The 16,414-nt window shown below is 34.1% G+C and overlaps 2 protein-coding genes across 2 annotated transcripts; both read left to right on the top strand.

The window, feature by feature from the left end:
* Window positions 1-4,286: 4,286 nt before the first annotated feature.
* LOC100785350 (uncharacterized) lies at window positions 4,287-7,006 on the top strand. The gene has a single exon (XM_003547191.5). It carries the CDS (start codon window positions 4,781-4,783, stop codon window positions 6,644-6,646), a length of 1,866 nt encoding a protein of 621 aa, XP_003547239.1. The 5' UTR covers window positions 4,287-4,780; the 3' UTR covers window positions 6,647-7,006.
* A 1,806-nt stretch (window positions 7,007-8,812) lies between these two features.
* LOC100784463 (TVP38/TMEM64 family membrane protein slr0305) lies at window positions 8,813-15,278 on the top strand. The gene is made up of 9 exons (XM_003546079.5): window positions 8,813-9,383; window positions 9,480-9,541; window positions 9,732-9,786; window positions 11,433-11,531; window positions 11,786-11,872; window positions 12,654-12,770; window positions 13,633-13,725; window positions 13,905-13,935; window positions 14,938-15,278. The coding sequence occupies exons 1-9, from the start codon at window positions 9,288-9,290 to the stop codon at window positions 15,120-15,122; spliced, it is 825 nt and encodes a 274-aa protein (XP_003546127.1). The 5' UTR covers window positions 8,813-9,287; the 3' UTR covers window positions 15,123-15,278.
* Window positions 15,279-16,414: the final 1,136 nt, after the last annotated feature.

Raw genomic sequence — 16,414 nt, forward strand, 5'->3', positions numbered from 1 at the left:
ATTTATGATATATTGTGTCATCGCATTTTCATTTTACCCAAGATGAGGTTCCTGTTTTCAACTCAAAAACGAGATTTCATTATTTCATTTTCACTGAAAATATTTTCAAAAATCCAACTAAACACATATTTATCACCATTTTCTGTTGTTAGTGAAAATGAAAACAGAAAAGTCAAACCAAACACCCATAAGTTTCTAGGTTTGTTTTTTCATAAAAAAAAAACAATGTATTGGAGACATTTAGATTATAACCATTTCCCTCTCCAAATTGGGGGTTCATTAGGAATGAAGACTCGAAGGATATGATGTAAGTAAGGGAGAAATAATTATTCAATATTGATTTTTTGTGTCCAAATGTAAGGAGATACTTTGAGCCATTTTGAGTTAATACTTGAGCTTAAAAAATGCTCATTTGCTTAACAAAGATGATCAAAGCAGAGGTATTAGTCACTCATAGGGACAAACAATTATTCAAATTTATGTTAGGAAAGGCATCCATCTTGAATGACCCATATTTCATGTGAAATTACTTAGAATAGAATTCATTTTTTTATAGAATACTAACACTCAAGGTTTAGGTATTCAAGTCTTCCTATCTTACCATCCCATATACGTTTTTGTTGCCATGGTGATGGTTGGGCTAGCTAGAAATATTTATTTTTGAATACAAAAACATACATACCAAATTAGCTATTCCAAAATATGAAGAATTATATTCTAGAATAATTATTCCAGAAACATATGCTATTTCAAGACAGAATAGGATACTCTTTTTTGCATAATTATTCCGGAATGGGGTTGCATGGATATTTTTGTCTTCTAGAGTAGTTTGGGAGGTGCAAAATACAAAATGGGAAGTGCAGTATATGAATGTTGAAATTCAAACTTAGGGGTGACTTAAATGTTAGGCCCAAAATTTGAACCAATGTCCCTTTCATTTTCATTATGGCAAACCTAATTCTAATGCCGAAATAAAAGGTTCAAAAAGTCCAAACAAAAGGATGACAAAAGTAAATAAATTTATGTGAATAAGTTTAAACTAACTCACATTTATGTAATTTTAAATTTAATTTCCCTAAATGTTTACCTTTCCGTCTATCTCATTTAATCTTTTCGGTGAATCATTCGAAAGGAAAACGTGTGATAGAGACAGAGAAAGAGAGAAAAAAATTATAGATATAATATGAGAGAGACAGCAACAAATGAGAAATATTGATCAAATGTTTAAATGAAGGAGTTTATAGATCATTACTCTCATTCAAATTGTTCACCCTTGTGCTTTGCACTTCATCCGCACGCATAAGTTATCCTATGGTCTACTACCTCATCATGTGTCTTTCTGTGAGTCACCTAACCCCTGCATACCGATTACATGTCTTCCCTATAAAAAAAAGTTTCAACAGTACAGCGATCCCAATGACCAACGGTTCCTGTTTCATGATTTCCAACCCCTAAACACACTCGAAAATGATGAGTCCCTCCACCTTCCTACACCATCCTTCTCCCTTTCATTTAATTCCATGGCATAATATATACAGACTCATTAATGTCCTTTACATGTATTTGTCTATCCTCAAAGACCCTTCTATTCTTAGTCTTCCATAGTGTAACTGTCACCCTTCCCCGTCCACACCTAAATCCCATGCAAGACCCATGAATATATTTTTGAAAATGGATGATTACACTGTTATGTAAAGCAGTATCAAACCCCAACCATTTTAAACATTCTTGCCAAACTAGTAAAAACCCCTTACCTTCAAGAAACAAATGTTTCGTAAATTCGGTTCACCTTAACACCTAACACACCACAGATTATCTTCAACTAGTATTCCTCTTCTACAAAGATTTTGCTTTGTAGGAATTCTATCATATAGTAATCTCCATGCAAACTTAGCCTCTCTTAACGTGACCATTTTGTTCCAAACCTTTCCCGACGGAATCCTTCAATTAACACTTCATCCCTTAAATTCATGAGCACTTTGTATGTTGAACTAACAATATATGTTCCAATAGAGTCCCTCTTCCATCTCCATCTATCAGATTTTTCATTTAGCAACCCCTTAAAATTCATCTCATCTTCCAATACTTGGACCAAGTCCTTCTCCTATCCTCATAGCTCATTTTCCCATAGCCAATTCCAATTCCACGACTATTCCACCCAGACTCGTGCATTTGCCACTTTAACATTTAGATCACATTTGAGATCATAAAGTTGTTTAAAATGACTCCCCAAAACCATGGTTCCATCTAGAAGGAAGCATCCTTTCCATCCCCCGCGTCCTTATCTACGCTACTCCTGAAACCACCTTTTTTAAGTGTAGTTTGGAATACTTGTGGAGCACACTTTATCAATGTTCTTTTGTATTTTGGGAAAACTCTCTAACAAATAAGACTTACTATGTAAAAACAACTAAAGAATAACCCAAAATGCAGTCAGTTATCCAAATGGAGCAAGTAGATTTGAGGAAAACCATCTTAGTTGCTATAAATGGAATAGTCAATGAGAAAAAACAAGGTGTATTAATTTATTAAATCTGTTATTGATATATATATATATATATATATATATATATATATATATATATATATATATTAAAATAATTTTATACAATTTTTTTTATTTTGTGCACTCTATCGTTGAAATTAAAAAGAAATAAAATTGTTTAAAAATTACATAAAAAAGATATAGTTAGTGTTGATTTTAGTTAAGTTTTAAATAAAAGTTTAGTTTATTTAGAATTTTCTATTTTAATTTTGTACTTTTTAAGTGTGTGATCTTGAGTTGTTTAAGTTTGTTTTGTAAGAAGTTTATTGAAGAGGACTCTCTGGGGAAGAGTTGAAGAACATTATGACCAATGTGAGTGAAAAAGATGACATTTGTGATTCAGTCTTAACTCATCTAGGGATGACTTAAACTAGGAAGAAGAAAAAAAAATTCTGGGCGACTGGTCTTAAGTAGTCTCCAAAATGGGTCTCAATGAGTAATAGATGAATCTTAGACAAGAGTCAGTTGAACAAAATTAATACAATATTAGATTTTTTGTAATGTTTTTGGTTGTCCAGTGAATGTGATTTTTTATTATTATGTTTAACGTTTCAAAATCGAAAACAAATTATTACGTTGAAAGTACGTTATAAAAACATCCATTCAAAATCTCCATTCAATAGTATTTACAATTGGGTAACAGGATGAGTGTGTAAGGAATAGTAAGGATGAATCCAGTCGCACCAAATTGTGGCTTGGCCGACACATATGTTACAGGTCATGTGCACACATTCACAATGCCTCATCTAACCACCAATGATGCATTTCAATGACAATTGACCAATCCAATGCTGTTGCCTCCTCAAACTTCCAATCATATATTTCCATGTGTCGGTGCAGTGCGCCCTATTATCTCAGACTCTCAGTACCTGTATAGTATGTCTGTTTCTCCTCGTTACTGCACCGTATTGGGCAAATAGTAGTCAAACTAATAATTTTATATTTATTCTATACTATGTACAGACTAAACTACCGGTTAAAAATTAAATGAAAAATAATTAAAAATAAAACATTGATTGAACAAGAATCTATATCAAATTCTAAATTTAAAATTAATTTGGTTTAAACTGAATTAAACCCACATTTACATAATAGTTATAATCTTTTCTTAATATATTTTTATATTTATTTAAAAATATTGTGTTCCAAGTCAAATGAATATCATCTTCTAAATTTGGACGTGCATTATGAGGTTAGTGATAATCAAATAAAATTATATTAAGATTATTTTGTGGCATGCCTTATTTATTTGTACCTTATGATGATTCTTATTTATTTGTAGCGCCTTGCGAGTTGCGATGATTCTTTACTGGTGAACACCTAAAGAAATCATTATTATCATATCAGTATGATGCAAAAATCTATGATCGGCGATTCGGCAGCAAACTATTTTTATTTTGTTTTTTTTTTCAAAATGAAAATACATCTTCTATAAATTCATGATCTCAAAACTAATTTCACATTTTAAATATATTGATTATTTATTTTACTATAATTTAAAATGACAAAATAATACCAAGGTCTAATTTAGTTAATTAGAATGCGTGGATTATTTTAAATTTTTTAATAGTAATATTTAATTCTTACTGATAAAAAAAAGCCTCAAGTGACAGCATAACAAACCATTTAAGGTCTTTAAAGTGATGAAATTTAGTAAAGGATAGAAAATGATACTACTAATCTGTTAACCTAAAAAAGAGGTAATAAGAACTCATCCCATAATTAATGTCTCCATAATGGATTTGTGATGAATCCAACTTCCACACAAACTAGATAACTACTACAGTAGTTGGACTTGGGCCATATTGACATATTCGGTGAAGCTCCAAAGAAGAAGAAGAAAAAGCTAAAACACAAAACGAGTTAGACACAGAAGTAAATGAAGGATTAAAGGCACCGCACACAGCTGTGCCAAAGTTTGGAAAAATCTGAGAACTGTGACTGAGCCATTAGCCATAGCTGCGTAGTTAGTTAGTGTTTTCACAACCTTGTTTCACTACTCACATGACATTAAAACCAAACTTGTGAGTAACCCCAATTTTTTTTTTTGTTTCTTTCTGGAGAAAGGTTATATTTTTGTGCTTTGAGAGCACCCTTTTGGAGTGTTGTCATAAAAAATAACAACTTTGTTCTTTGTTGTTGTGTTGGGTGTTGGAATTTGGTTTTGGCGTTTTTTGATAGCGTGGCTTGGTTTTGTTTGTTGCTGCCGTGTGGTGGTGATCTGGGAAGTTTGTGATGCCAGAAAAGGTAGAGAGCCATAGGGCTCTTTGGTCTTCTTCTATTAATTGGCGTTTTGGGTTGCTCACTGCTCTTGTTTTGGGTGGCATGGTTGTGGTTTGGAGCGTTGATGGCTTCACTGTTAGGGATGTTATTGAAGCTTGGAGCTGGAGGTATCGACAAGATTCGTTTTCTCTAAGGTCTCATTCTCCTAATTCCCCTCTTTCCCTTCATCAAAATCTCACTTTTAGTAATTATAGCTCCCCATCTATTCCACTTAGTTTGAATCAAAACCAAACCAATGCTACTACCCTTTTTGATTCCCACAATCTTGTGAACATCACATTGTCTGAGCACAGTGAAACTGTTTCTGCTAAGAACTATAGTAGTAGTGGTGTGTCTGATAAGCTCGACACAAAAACCCCAGTGAAGCCTGAAGTTAAGGGGCATTCAACTTGGCTTTCAAGGGAATTAGAGCCAGACTTGACTTCAAATCTTCTAGCAAGATGGTTAGCTCCTGGGGGAGAACCTTGTAAAGATTCTAAGACAGTGGGAATATCAATTCCTGGGTTGGATGGTGGGAAACTGATAGAGCTATCAGCTGGAGATGTGCATGAGTTTGGTTTTCAGGCATTGGATGATTCAGGAAAGCCTCATTGTTTAGGCGGGGATTACTTTGAGACTGATCTTTCAGGGGACGCATGGAAATCTAGGCCATTGGTGAAAGATTTCTGTAATGGTTCTTACTCTATTTCTCTGCAAGTTCATCCTGATTTTGTTGGGGTTTACAATCTGACTATAATTCTGCTTTATAGACACTTTGAAGGTCTGAAGTTCACTCCATGGCGATTTGTCTACGATCGAGTGGTTTGGAATGTTGCAATCAGGTTCTACAAAAGCAGTGCTCAGTTACTTGAACTTGAGACTTGTAAAGCTTCTGATTTTGGCAAGGATGTGTGGTGTGGAAGGTGGACAAGGCATGGCAGGAATGATGACTGCCAAATAGGTAATGATGGTAGGTACAGATGCTTGGCACCCAGTTTTCCTTGTAAAGCTCCATGGTGTGATGGTTCATTAGGAGTTATAGAGAGTAATGGTTGGGTGTATTCAACTCACTGCTCGTTCAAGATGTATTCAGCCGAGTCTGCTTGGAAGTGCTTGAAGAATAGGTGGATTTTCTTCTGGGGTGATTCAAATCATGTTGACACAGTACGTAATATGCTCAATTTTGTCTTAGATTTGCCTGAAATACGTTCTGTCCCTAGGAGATTTGACATGAACTTTTCCAACCCAAAAGACCCTTCCCAAACAGTTAGGATCACAAGCATTTTCAATGGGCATTGGAATGAAACACAGAACTATCTAGGATTAGATTCTCTGAGAGATGAAGGATTTCAAAATCTGTTGAAGAAGTACTTCTCAGAAGACACAATCCCGGATACTGTGATCATGAACTCAGGATTGCATGATGGTGTTCACTGGCTCAATATAAGAGCATTTTCTGCTGGAGCAGACTATGCAGCATCATTCTGGGGAGATGTTATGATGTCAGTGAAGCAAAGGGGGTTAGGTTGGCCAAGAGTCTTTTATCGTTCCACAGTTGCAACTGGGGGATATGCAAGATCACTAGCATTTAATCCTTACAAAATGGAGGTGTTCAATGGAGTGCTCATAGAGAAATTGAAGAAAGCTGGCATCATCACTGGGGTGATTGACGACTTTGATATGACATTTCCATGGCATTTTGATAACCGGTGTAACGATGGAGTTCACTATGGAAGGGCTCCTGCAAAGATGAAGTGGCGAGATGGCGAAATTGGTCATCAGTATTTTGTGGATCTCATGTTAGCTCATGTTCTGCTCAATGCACTGTGTGCAAGATAACCTTGGAGCTTCAGTTGGAAGAGAAGAAACAACTAGAACAGAAAAAACTTGCCTTCAATGCGGATATGGTTGGAAATGTAGGCATTCCCTGTGGAATAATGCATACCATAGCAGGTGCTTGGATAAAGAAAATATTATTGAGGTAGCCTCCACTATAAAATTAGACTAAGCATTCTTTTGTTCATTGATTTATAAGCACCAAGTTGGTTGTGTATTCATGAGCTGCATTTATAGATTAAAAGGGGATTTATATCCCTCCAAACACATTTGTCTATGGATAATAAAGATCAAAGTTTATATGATATGATTGATTTGCAAATCTCACGTATTTGAGTACATGTAAGCAACAACATAGTTACTAGGCAATTGTTTTATGACTTCTATGCCATCTATAAAGGTTTGTATAGTTACTAGGAAATTGTTTTATGACTTCTATGCTATCTATAAAGGTTTGTTTAAAATTTTGTTTTAAAATTTCAGAAATTTAAATTCTTTATAAAAAAAACATTCAAAGAATGAATTTTAGATTAAAAAATTTAAATTCTCTGATAAATTATTTTCTCCCGTTAAAATTTTCTATCTAAACACACTCTAAGTGATTTTATTCTAAAAGGAGATAATGTAGGTTGTGTTTGAAACACAGTTGTATATCATGACTTGTTTCAAAAACGCAATTTCTTGTTTTTACCTTTACTCACACTATGATTTGGGATCCAAATATGTTCAAACACAATTCAACTATTATTTTGTTGAACAGATTTAACTCTTTAAAGTGAATGTGTACATTAGGAAAGCGGAAGTAAATCTTCGGTCGATTTTAAAGTTAGACAAAATTATTAGATATTTCAATTAAAGCACTTTTTTTACCACTTCATCAGAGATTGAGTTTTAAATTAAACCACATGTTAATAAGAAGGATCAAACCATTGTTAAACATATTATATGTGGAAAAAAACCCAATCTCTGAACTATGGTTTGGACTTTGGAGTATACAAACCATGAAATTCGTTGCTGGAGCTACCAGGTATCTCAAGGTTTTGTTTTTTCTTTCCTGTGCTCTCAAGTTATGGGATAATATTAGGCTCTACTCAAATAGTGTGTGTGAGTGCATGGTTTGATTTTTACATAAAAACAACTGAATTCAATTTAAAACCAAATGTGTAGATAAAATTTTGGAACCAAAAAACTCAATTAAAAATGGTCCAAAACTAATTTAAAAATTAGCTTCTTTTTTTCTTACTGGAATTTAAAATTAGTTTTAAAGATGTTTTTTTGAATGATTTAAAACTGTTCTTGGTTTAAAACTAAAAAATCAGTTTTTAAGAAAAATCAATTTTTAAAACCAGATAACCAAATCATCATCTATATCTAGTTATGTAAATGAATTAGAATGACAACGTTTTGAGGAACTTGTTCGCATTTTATTTTCAAACTATATATTTCGAATAGTAACTAACTCAAGCTTAACATAAACTATTCCTTAACTTCAAACTTATGCATGGGTTCGTATTTCGTCTCAATGCAACATGAGCCATTTTAATCCTTTAAGATTTTTATTTTGGCTTTTTAAAAAAGAAAAATATTGATGTGTATGTAGGAGGGGTTTGTTGAGTGTCACTAGATAGTTTCCGAAAATTTCTTTGTGGTAGAAAAAGAAATGGGAAGGCTTATACTAGGAGAACTGTAGAAGTGAGTATAGATTGGGAATTTTTTTTTTTTTTTAAAGGAAAGGGAGGTGTATTTAATAAATAATTAAGATGTAAATAGTAAGAGCCTTGATTTATCAATAAATAATAATATAGCTGGACTATATTTGGACTTTCATGTATATCGTTAGTACTGTTACAAACAGGGCCCCTTGTCAGCCCTGAATCCGTCACTGCTTCTTATACTCAAAACATGTTTTTGAAAGACTTTTTCTATCTTCATATATATATGCGTATTAAATTAAAGAACTTTGTGAAAAAATTTCAAATTACTATAACATAATTCATCTTCTTTCTTATGTTATACTACTTATTTACTTCATAAATAATATAAAAAGTTATAATTCTTTGATAATAAATATTTGAAAGGAAAATTTTATGGTCCATGATGTCGACTCGAGTAAGATTGTTTCTCTTATCCTTCCATATTTTATGTTATATCCTACAATTATCGTAGCCTAAGATCAAAATTATTTGCCTGCCCTTATTTTGTGTTTGAAGGCGCAAAGCAAGGTGGCCATATTTTAAAGATGTCGGTTATGACATTTTGTTACTTATAAAGCGCACACGGCACACGGAGAAGTGGAACAAACGCATAGCGCGAATTTACAAAACTAGCCAGGAACAGGCCCTGTCTTTCCGATATTCACCATCTCTTTCTCTCTAATCCAAAAAAAAATCTGTTGTGAACAAACACACATTATTGTTTGTTTTCATCCCACGGAAAAATCGATCAGGCAAAACAAACAAAGGTGAAACTGAATAGGTGCGTGTTTGTGTTGATGGGCTAAGAGGACAGAGAAAAAGAAAGAAAGAGTATAAAATCAAATCTGGCAAATCTCGTGGGGTTGAGGGCTCGGTCTTCGTCGAAGCAAGCTTCCCCTGATTTGCAGGACGACGAGGAGGAGTGCAGGCCTTGGCGTCGAAGGTTAATAATGTCTTTCTCCTGGTCCTCCACCCTTAGGATCACCATCCTCCTCCTCCTCCTCGCCGCGGTCATCGTCGCGTGCTTCACTCTCCCCATCGAAAAGGTTTCCCCCTTTCCCTCCTTCAATTCTAGGTTCCCTTCTTAAAGTTCTCTCATTTCTAATCTTTTTCGCTTTTTCGTTTTTTCGCCTCTGCTGCAGATGATGAAGGACTTCTTATTATGGGTCGATCACGATCTTGGCCCCTGGGGCCCACTTGTTCTGTACGTCTTGTGATACTTGTTTCTGTTTTTGTGGTCTTGATTCTAATTAATAGGGTCCATTTGTGAAAAAAGGAAAAAAAAAATAATGTCTTGGTCAGGGTGTAATTGTATTGGTCTTAATCTTTGTTTTGTTGAGATCAATATTTATGATTGTAATTTCTGAATTTTTTATTTTTTGGTGATTTTTCAGGGCTGTTGCTTACATTCCTTTGACTGTCTTGGCTGTTCCAGCTTCAGTGCTTACTGTAAGACAACCGTTGCTACCCTCCACTTCTTGCAAAACTTTTTTTTATTGCTTTTAGAAAGTAATAATATTCTCAAGGACCTGTAATAGACTTGCCTGCATTGTTGCTTAGAATTGTTTGGTGTTTGTGACTATCACCTTTCTGCATTTGTAAATTTCTAAATTGAATTTATCAATATCTAGTGTCGTCATTTTATTACTTAGGGATCGTACCTGTGTGAGGCTGCTGTGGGGAGTACTTTGTGGAGGGTAGATGTACACAGCCTTACCCTCACAAGCAGATAGATTGTTTCTAGAAATCAATTGAATTCAAACTAGTATCTGTTACAAAAATGAATGAACGAATAATATACATTCTCAATATGTTGATCTGGATCTCAGCTTCAATTCAAATAATGATGCGATGCCAACAGAGAGGAAACCGAGGAATAAATAGACTGTGAATTGACAAATATTGCATCTCTATTTCTAGTTTAAGGATTGACTGACAGAAGTGACTGACAGTGCTGTATGACAATATCGTGAGTGGTGTGGACTCTGGAGAAGGGAGAGCGATTAGCAATATGTGATGCTGGTTGAGCATCAATGGAAGCACAGCAACTGGAAGAAGATAACAAATATAAGGGAGAAGGGATTAGGGTTTGAAGAACAGAAGAAAAGTTTGGGGAAGTTATTTGAGAAAGATTGTGTGGTTGATTAGAATGTGAGTGAGACTTCAAGTTAAGAATTAGGATATTTTTAGTTTTTTTTATTAATAAATAACATTAAATTAATAAGTAAAAGACTAATATGACACATATGTAAAGGATAATTTCGTAATTTCATAGTGGTGGGAAATTTGTGGGGACGTCCTTGTCCACAAATCTGCCTCAAGGGAATTTATACCCCATCCTCTCACGAAAACATCCTAGAATGTGCCTATTAGAAGCAGGTTGAGACTAACTCACCCCCGAAAGCTAACTCAAGGCAAGAGGATTTGCTTATTCCACTCTCTCACGCTTAGCACTAGACATTTGGTTTGTGAAGATTGCACGAATGAATATCTGTGGGTGGCCCAAAATTAAGCTCAAAAGCCATAACAATGGGCTAGGCCTAACTCACTCCCAAAAGTTTGCTTAAAGGTGGATTATCCAAGTCCTACAAGGAGTATCTGGCCATATTCTTAGCCAATGTAGGACATCTTATTAGTGACAAAAGCCAATATGGAAGTCCCTCCAAGGATCTTTAAATGTAGGGGGAAATTGCCATGCCCGATGCCACCTTTGTAAATTCTTGAAAGGTTATTGATATCTTTTAACTCTAATGGTGAATGCTTGATATGCCTATTCTATTTGGTTTGAAAGGCTTAATGATAGGTAATTGAGGATAAATGAAGCATGCATCAATGACAAAAAAAAAAATGCAGTCAAAGATAATTTTCACTGGCAAGGACTTGCATTTGTCATTTCTTTATATAAGCCTTTTTGTGTTTTTTCTTCTTGCTTATGATGTTTCGGTCTGCAATTTGTATTTTCTCCTCTCTACTCCATTTCTTTAGTTTTATTTTAGATCTCCATTACAATATCTGGTGTAGAAGAAAAATTGGTTGGAAAAAGGAAATCCAAAAATAAATTTGTTGTCACTTTACCTAATATGCCCTTTTTTCAGCTTGGTGGAGGTTATCTTTTTGGGCTTCCGGTGGGATTTGTTGCTGACTCTATAGGTGCAACTGTTGGTGCCGGAGCTGCATTTCTTCTTGGTAGAACAGTAAGTTTTTCAAGTTTTACATTTTTAAGTACTTGTCAAAGTTATACAAGTTTTTGTCCGGTATTTGCTACTCAATAGTTGATTTATGCTAGTTTTTCCTTGATTAATCCAAGGTGCTCTTTCTTCATGTGCATGATTTTTGCAACGTCATTAGCATTTCAATTGGGCGTAACTTCGATCCGTGTTTCCATATCATGATATAATTATTTCTATCCTATGACTTTACTTACCCATATCTTTGTCAATTTGGACAGATTGGGAGATCATTTGTCGTTTCTAGGTTGAAGGATTATCCACAATTCAGATCAGTGGCAATTGCAATTCGAAGATCTGGTTTTAAGGTTTGTAGCTTAATTTTTAACACTGGTGTGAGATTCTTGATTCTTTTGCTGTTAACCTTCTAATATTCCTCTCCGCGTTTTTACCTTTTTTCTAGGTTTCTTATTTCTGAACTCTCAACTCTTTGTGGAGTGGGTCATGAAATTATGAATACTTTAAAATATCAATAATTTGGATGTATTAAAGTGGTATTGTGTTTGATTACCTGTTATTGTTAATTCAAAAAACTACCAAGTACCAAGCCTATCCCACTAGGCAAGGTCAGCTTTTCATGGATCATTCATACAAACACTATAAAAAACTGTGATTGCCTGTTAAAATGAGCAAGTATACTTTCTTATTTATGGTCAAGGTCATATTGGTATGTTGGTTAATGTTAATGAGGTCCATCATACCAGAGATCATCTTCAGTAGCAACAGCTCATGTGCAGTGTATGATGTGCTTTTCTGTGCACTCACCTTCTAATTTCCTTTGAGCCCAATGCACTAAATAGTACTCCCTTCCTTTGTTTTAATAGATCATAAGCATTACTCAAGTTATGGATCTAAATTTTTATTATTATTATTTACTGGAACTATAAATGTGTCCATGAAAAGGATCCTTTTGGAGGAAAACAATAACATTCATTTGAAGCAACATGAACCAACCTTAGTCATATCTAGTTATGTAGAGACTTATTTCTTCTTGGTGTTTATAAAACCATTTGTCCCCAACATGAACCAACCTTATTCCTTTCTGTTATGTTTTATCTAACTTTTGAATTTACTGACCTGTCCTTACAGATTGTATTACTGCTTCGGCTTGTTCCACTCCTACCGTTTAACATGCTAAATTATCTCTTGTCGGTGACTCCTGTTTCAATAGGGGAATACATGCTGGCTTCCTGGTTAGGAATGATGGTATGTTCTCTGCCCATAATCAATTATATTCAGGAGTAATATAGGTATTTATCTAACTAGTTGGTATTTATATAGGTGTACTAAAACAAGATGCATATCAGTATCCAGTAAAGTGATTTTTGTAACAGTATTGAATTGTTTGTGTTTGTGCTTCTGGTCTAATAATGCTAAAGTTGGGATCGGTAAATGCGTTCTACTTGTTGGCTGTTGTCTTATGTTTTAGGCTGATAATACATATATAATAAGCTTTTAAAGCAAGTATTTTTGTCAGTACATTTATTTCAGTTATTTGAATAGAGAGAGGAAGCATTGGTGATTAGTTTTACTTCTCTTAATAATTCTACGAGCAAAGTAATAGGTTTCTGATTTTCTTTGGAACAAGGACAAACTCAATATGAGGTACCTGCAGGCCTAAATGTTAAGGGCCCACTTAGAGTTACCTTAGATGGGAAATAGGGAACAAGGGAAGAGTTAGTTATAGAGAGAGAAGGACAGAAAGAAGGTTACATATAGAGAAACATGAGGGGTATGTTGGAGGGACATTTGGATTGTTTGTTATTGGTCAGAGAAATAGTTTCTGAGGAGCTTCTGTTCTGGGATTACAGGGGGTCTCTTCTGTAATAGTTTAATTTTTAAATCTATAATACAATTTTGTAGTTCTATTGAATTGGGTTCTTTCACAAAGTTTCCTTGGGTTCCTGCTGTCATTAATTATTGTTGCAAATTTGCTTCTGTTAGTAATTTAGTATTATATCTGTTCCCCTTTTGGATTGGTGGTAGAAATTACTGTTTATGTCTTCTTATAGTTCACTAGATAACATGCCAATTACAATGTTAATACCTGATGCTGTTGCTGTTGCAGCCAATAACACTGGCACTTGTATATGTTGGAACAACTCTTAAAGATCTTTCTGATGTTACACATGGTTGGGGCGAGTTCTCAAAGACTCGTTGGGTAAGAGATGCTATCCTGTATTACTTGTTAGATTTGTTGTCTTTTACCTTGATAAACACTTAAGATAGCTTGCACAGTGCAATCTTTTGATTTTCTTGTGTGTATCAAGCACGAGTGCTTTATCTAATATCATCTTCAATAGAAGATATAATATACATTTCTTTCTCTTGTGGATGCAGGCGTTTATCATTCTTGGTCTTGTGATATCGGGTAAGTTAGATTGTTTCCACACCTAAAGTGTATATCTTGAAAATTTATACTTGATTTTCTATGTTTGTAGTAAGCAGGTCTGTCAGAAGATGTATAAATTATGAAAATCTTCAATAATTATAGAATACAAAGTTACTTGTTGCATGTGGGATGGTTCAATCATGCCTGGGAACCTGTAATGTTACCTCCATATTCTTGTGATGCACCAATTCACCTCATTTTGTATGGCATTTTTCATCTGCAACATGCACAACATTTAAATCAGGACCAGACTTTAAAGTCTCCCATTTCAAACTTCATCAACAAAATTTTGGAAGCCTCTGATCTCTTAAAAAGAAATTTCCAATAGCCTATGGCTTCTTACAAAGTTTCTTTTCTCTTTTGTTTTGCTGTATATTCTTTGAATGGGAAGGCTGGCCAGCTTTGTCTGCCACCAGTGTAGTGCCTGCCTGGTATCAAGTGGGTATTTGAGAGACACACATGGTCTGTTTCCCGGGTCTCTGTTTTTTGCATTTGTGCAAAGGCAGGAAGAAAAATTACCTTAAGTTTTAATAGGTGAATCAGGGAATAATAAAATTGTCTGTCTCATATTGCAAAAATATATAATTAGGTGACTTTAAATTGTCATGATTTTATACTGAATTGTTTTGGATTTAAATTATTCACGAGTGCTGAGTTCTGTCATCAGTCAAGTTTTTCACTTCAATTATTATTGTTATTTTTTATTTTGCATGCTTGTTATTTTGAATTTAAACAATGTGGTGCACTAAGTATAAGTAACAAATGACATGTTTTTAAATCAGAGGATCTATAGTCTATACAGTTAATTGTAGATAATGATGATGGGTAAATTCTTGATCTTGGAAGAGGAGGTTGAATATTGAATTGCTGAGATGTGGTTGGACGTTGCAAATTTTTTCATGCTGCAACTATTTTAGTGTATGAGTAAAAGATATTTCAATTTTTTATCTGATAAGCTCTGTTCTTTTGGGTTATGTGCAGTTGTTCTGATGATATGTGTTACTAGAGTTGCCAAGGCTGCTTTAGATAAAGCCTTGGCCGAAAATGAAGATATTGATGGGATTACTTCCTCGCCAGATTTACCTATTGTTGCTGAACCATCAGCAGATCTTAACCAACCTCTCATAATTAAGATAGATTCTTCTGAAGACAGTCATGAAAAGTGAATTCTATTTTGTGTAAATTCTTTCTTCACTCTACCTTTTATAAAGGCTATGGTTTTAATTTTAAGCTTTAGCGGTAGCTGGTTGCTTCTATTTATTCGCGATTTGTACAGTTTCAACATTAGAAATATAGTTTGTGACAGGAGTGTTTAATCCTAATTCCTACAACCAACATGACATTATGGACTTTGTGTTTTATTTCTTTTGACAGCAGAAAAGTTCATGCTATGAACCATTCCTGATTCTCTTGATTATTTGATCCTTTTCACGCTAAATGATGATGCTCTAGATTTTATTCTGATTGCACATAGCAGAGATTTTTACTTCCGATTATTTGCATTTCATTGGAGTAATCGAAATTGGGATTTTGTATCGTGGGAATTCTAAGACTTAATTAAAAAGCTTTACTAAAACTATTATTATTTGTTTATTACTAGAAAACAGCAATTTCTTTAATGCATTTCTTTATTGTTGTTTTACTTTTTAAAGTCAATTTAGTTATTTAGTGAGTTACTTTTTGTTAATTTTTTAAAACAAAAATGAACTTTAAAAAATGGTACTTGTTAGTATTTCTCATTGTAATACCAGCAAGCAGGTCTTAAAAATTATCCTTCATAAGTAGTGCTATGAAGAATGATTTGCTCAAATTATGCATCACAGCTTGTGTCGGTATCGAATGATTATTTTAACATTTTTTTTATAACTAATCTAAATTGTATGTATATCTTTTTCTTTTGTGTAAGAAGTAGTTTTGGATAAGAGTGATTAATTTTCACTGGGGATCATAAGTATACAAGAATTAAATTTTAAACTATTATTTGGTAAAGAGACATAAACTGTTAGCTCGTTCTCTGGTTCTCAGTTAAAAATGCCCAATGCAATTTGCAATCTTGTCACCAATCATAGTACTTGCAGTTTGGCTTATATAGGTGCTTCCTAGTTCTTTATACTCACAGTATTCCTAGCAGTTGCAAGTTGGATTTTTTAGTATCATAAAAAAACTCAGTGTTATTAAAATCTATTTTCTAATGATCGAAGTTTACTCGCCTCCCATATGAATTAATCATTGTAGACCAAGATCAGTACTCGTACATGAAATTCCACCCGTCACCCGTGAAAGAAAGCCTGCAATTGTTAATTAGTATATGATTTTATATGTTGGATCAAATTAAAGCAATGAATTCATGTATCAGGTTCTTCTTGAACTAATCCACCTCTTCGATTATCACAAGACTCAGACATGCAGTAGTCTATGCAATTTTTTTTCCTCATAAATAAAATGTACACGCTAAACA

The sequence above is a fragment of the Glycine max genome, chromosome 15 (assembly GCF_000004515.6).
Source record: "Glycine max cultivar Williams 82 chromosome 15, Glycine_max_v4.0, whole genome shotgun sequence".
NCBI classification, from domain to species: Eukaryota; Viridiplantae; Streptophyta; class Magnoliopsida; order Fabales; family Fabaceae; genus Glycine; species Glycine max.

What these genes read in the sequence shown, in the direction of transcription:
- LOC100785350 (XM_003547191.5), top strand. Translation starts at nt 4,781, where the DNA reads ATGCCAGAAAAGGTAGAGAGCCATAGGGCTCTTTGGTCTTCTTCTATT.
- LOC100784463 (XM_003546079.5), top strand. Translation starts at nt 9,288, where the DNA reads ATGTCTTTCTCCTGGTCCTCCACCCTTAGGATCACCATCCTCCTCCTC. An exon ending in TTCCAGCTTCAGTGCTTACT is followed by an intron (nt 9,787 to 11,432) that starts GTAAGACAACCG and finishes CCCTTTTTTCAG; the next exon opens with CTTGGTGGAGGTTATCTTTT. An exon ending in CATTTCTTCTTGGTAGAACA is followed by an intron (nt 11,532 to 11,785) that starts GTAAGTTTTTCA and finishes CAATTTGGACAG; the next exon opens with ATTGGGAGATCATTTGTCGT.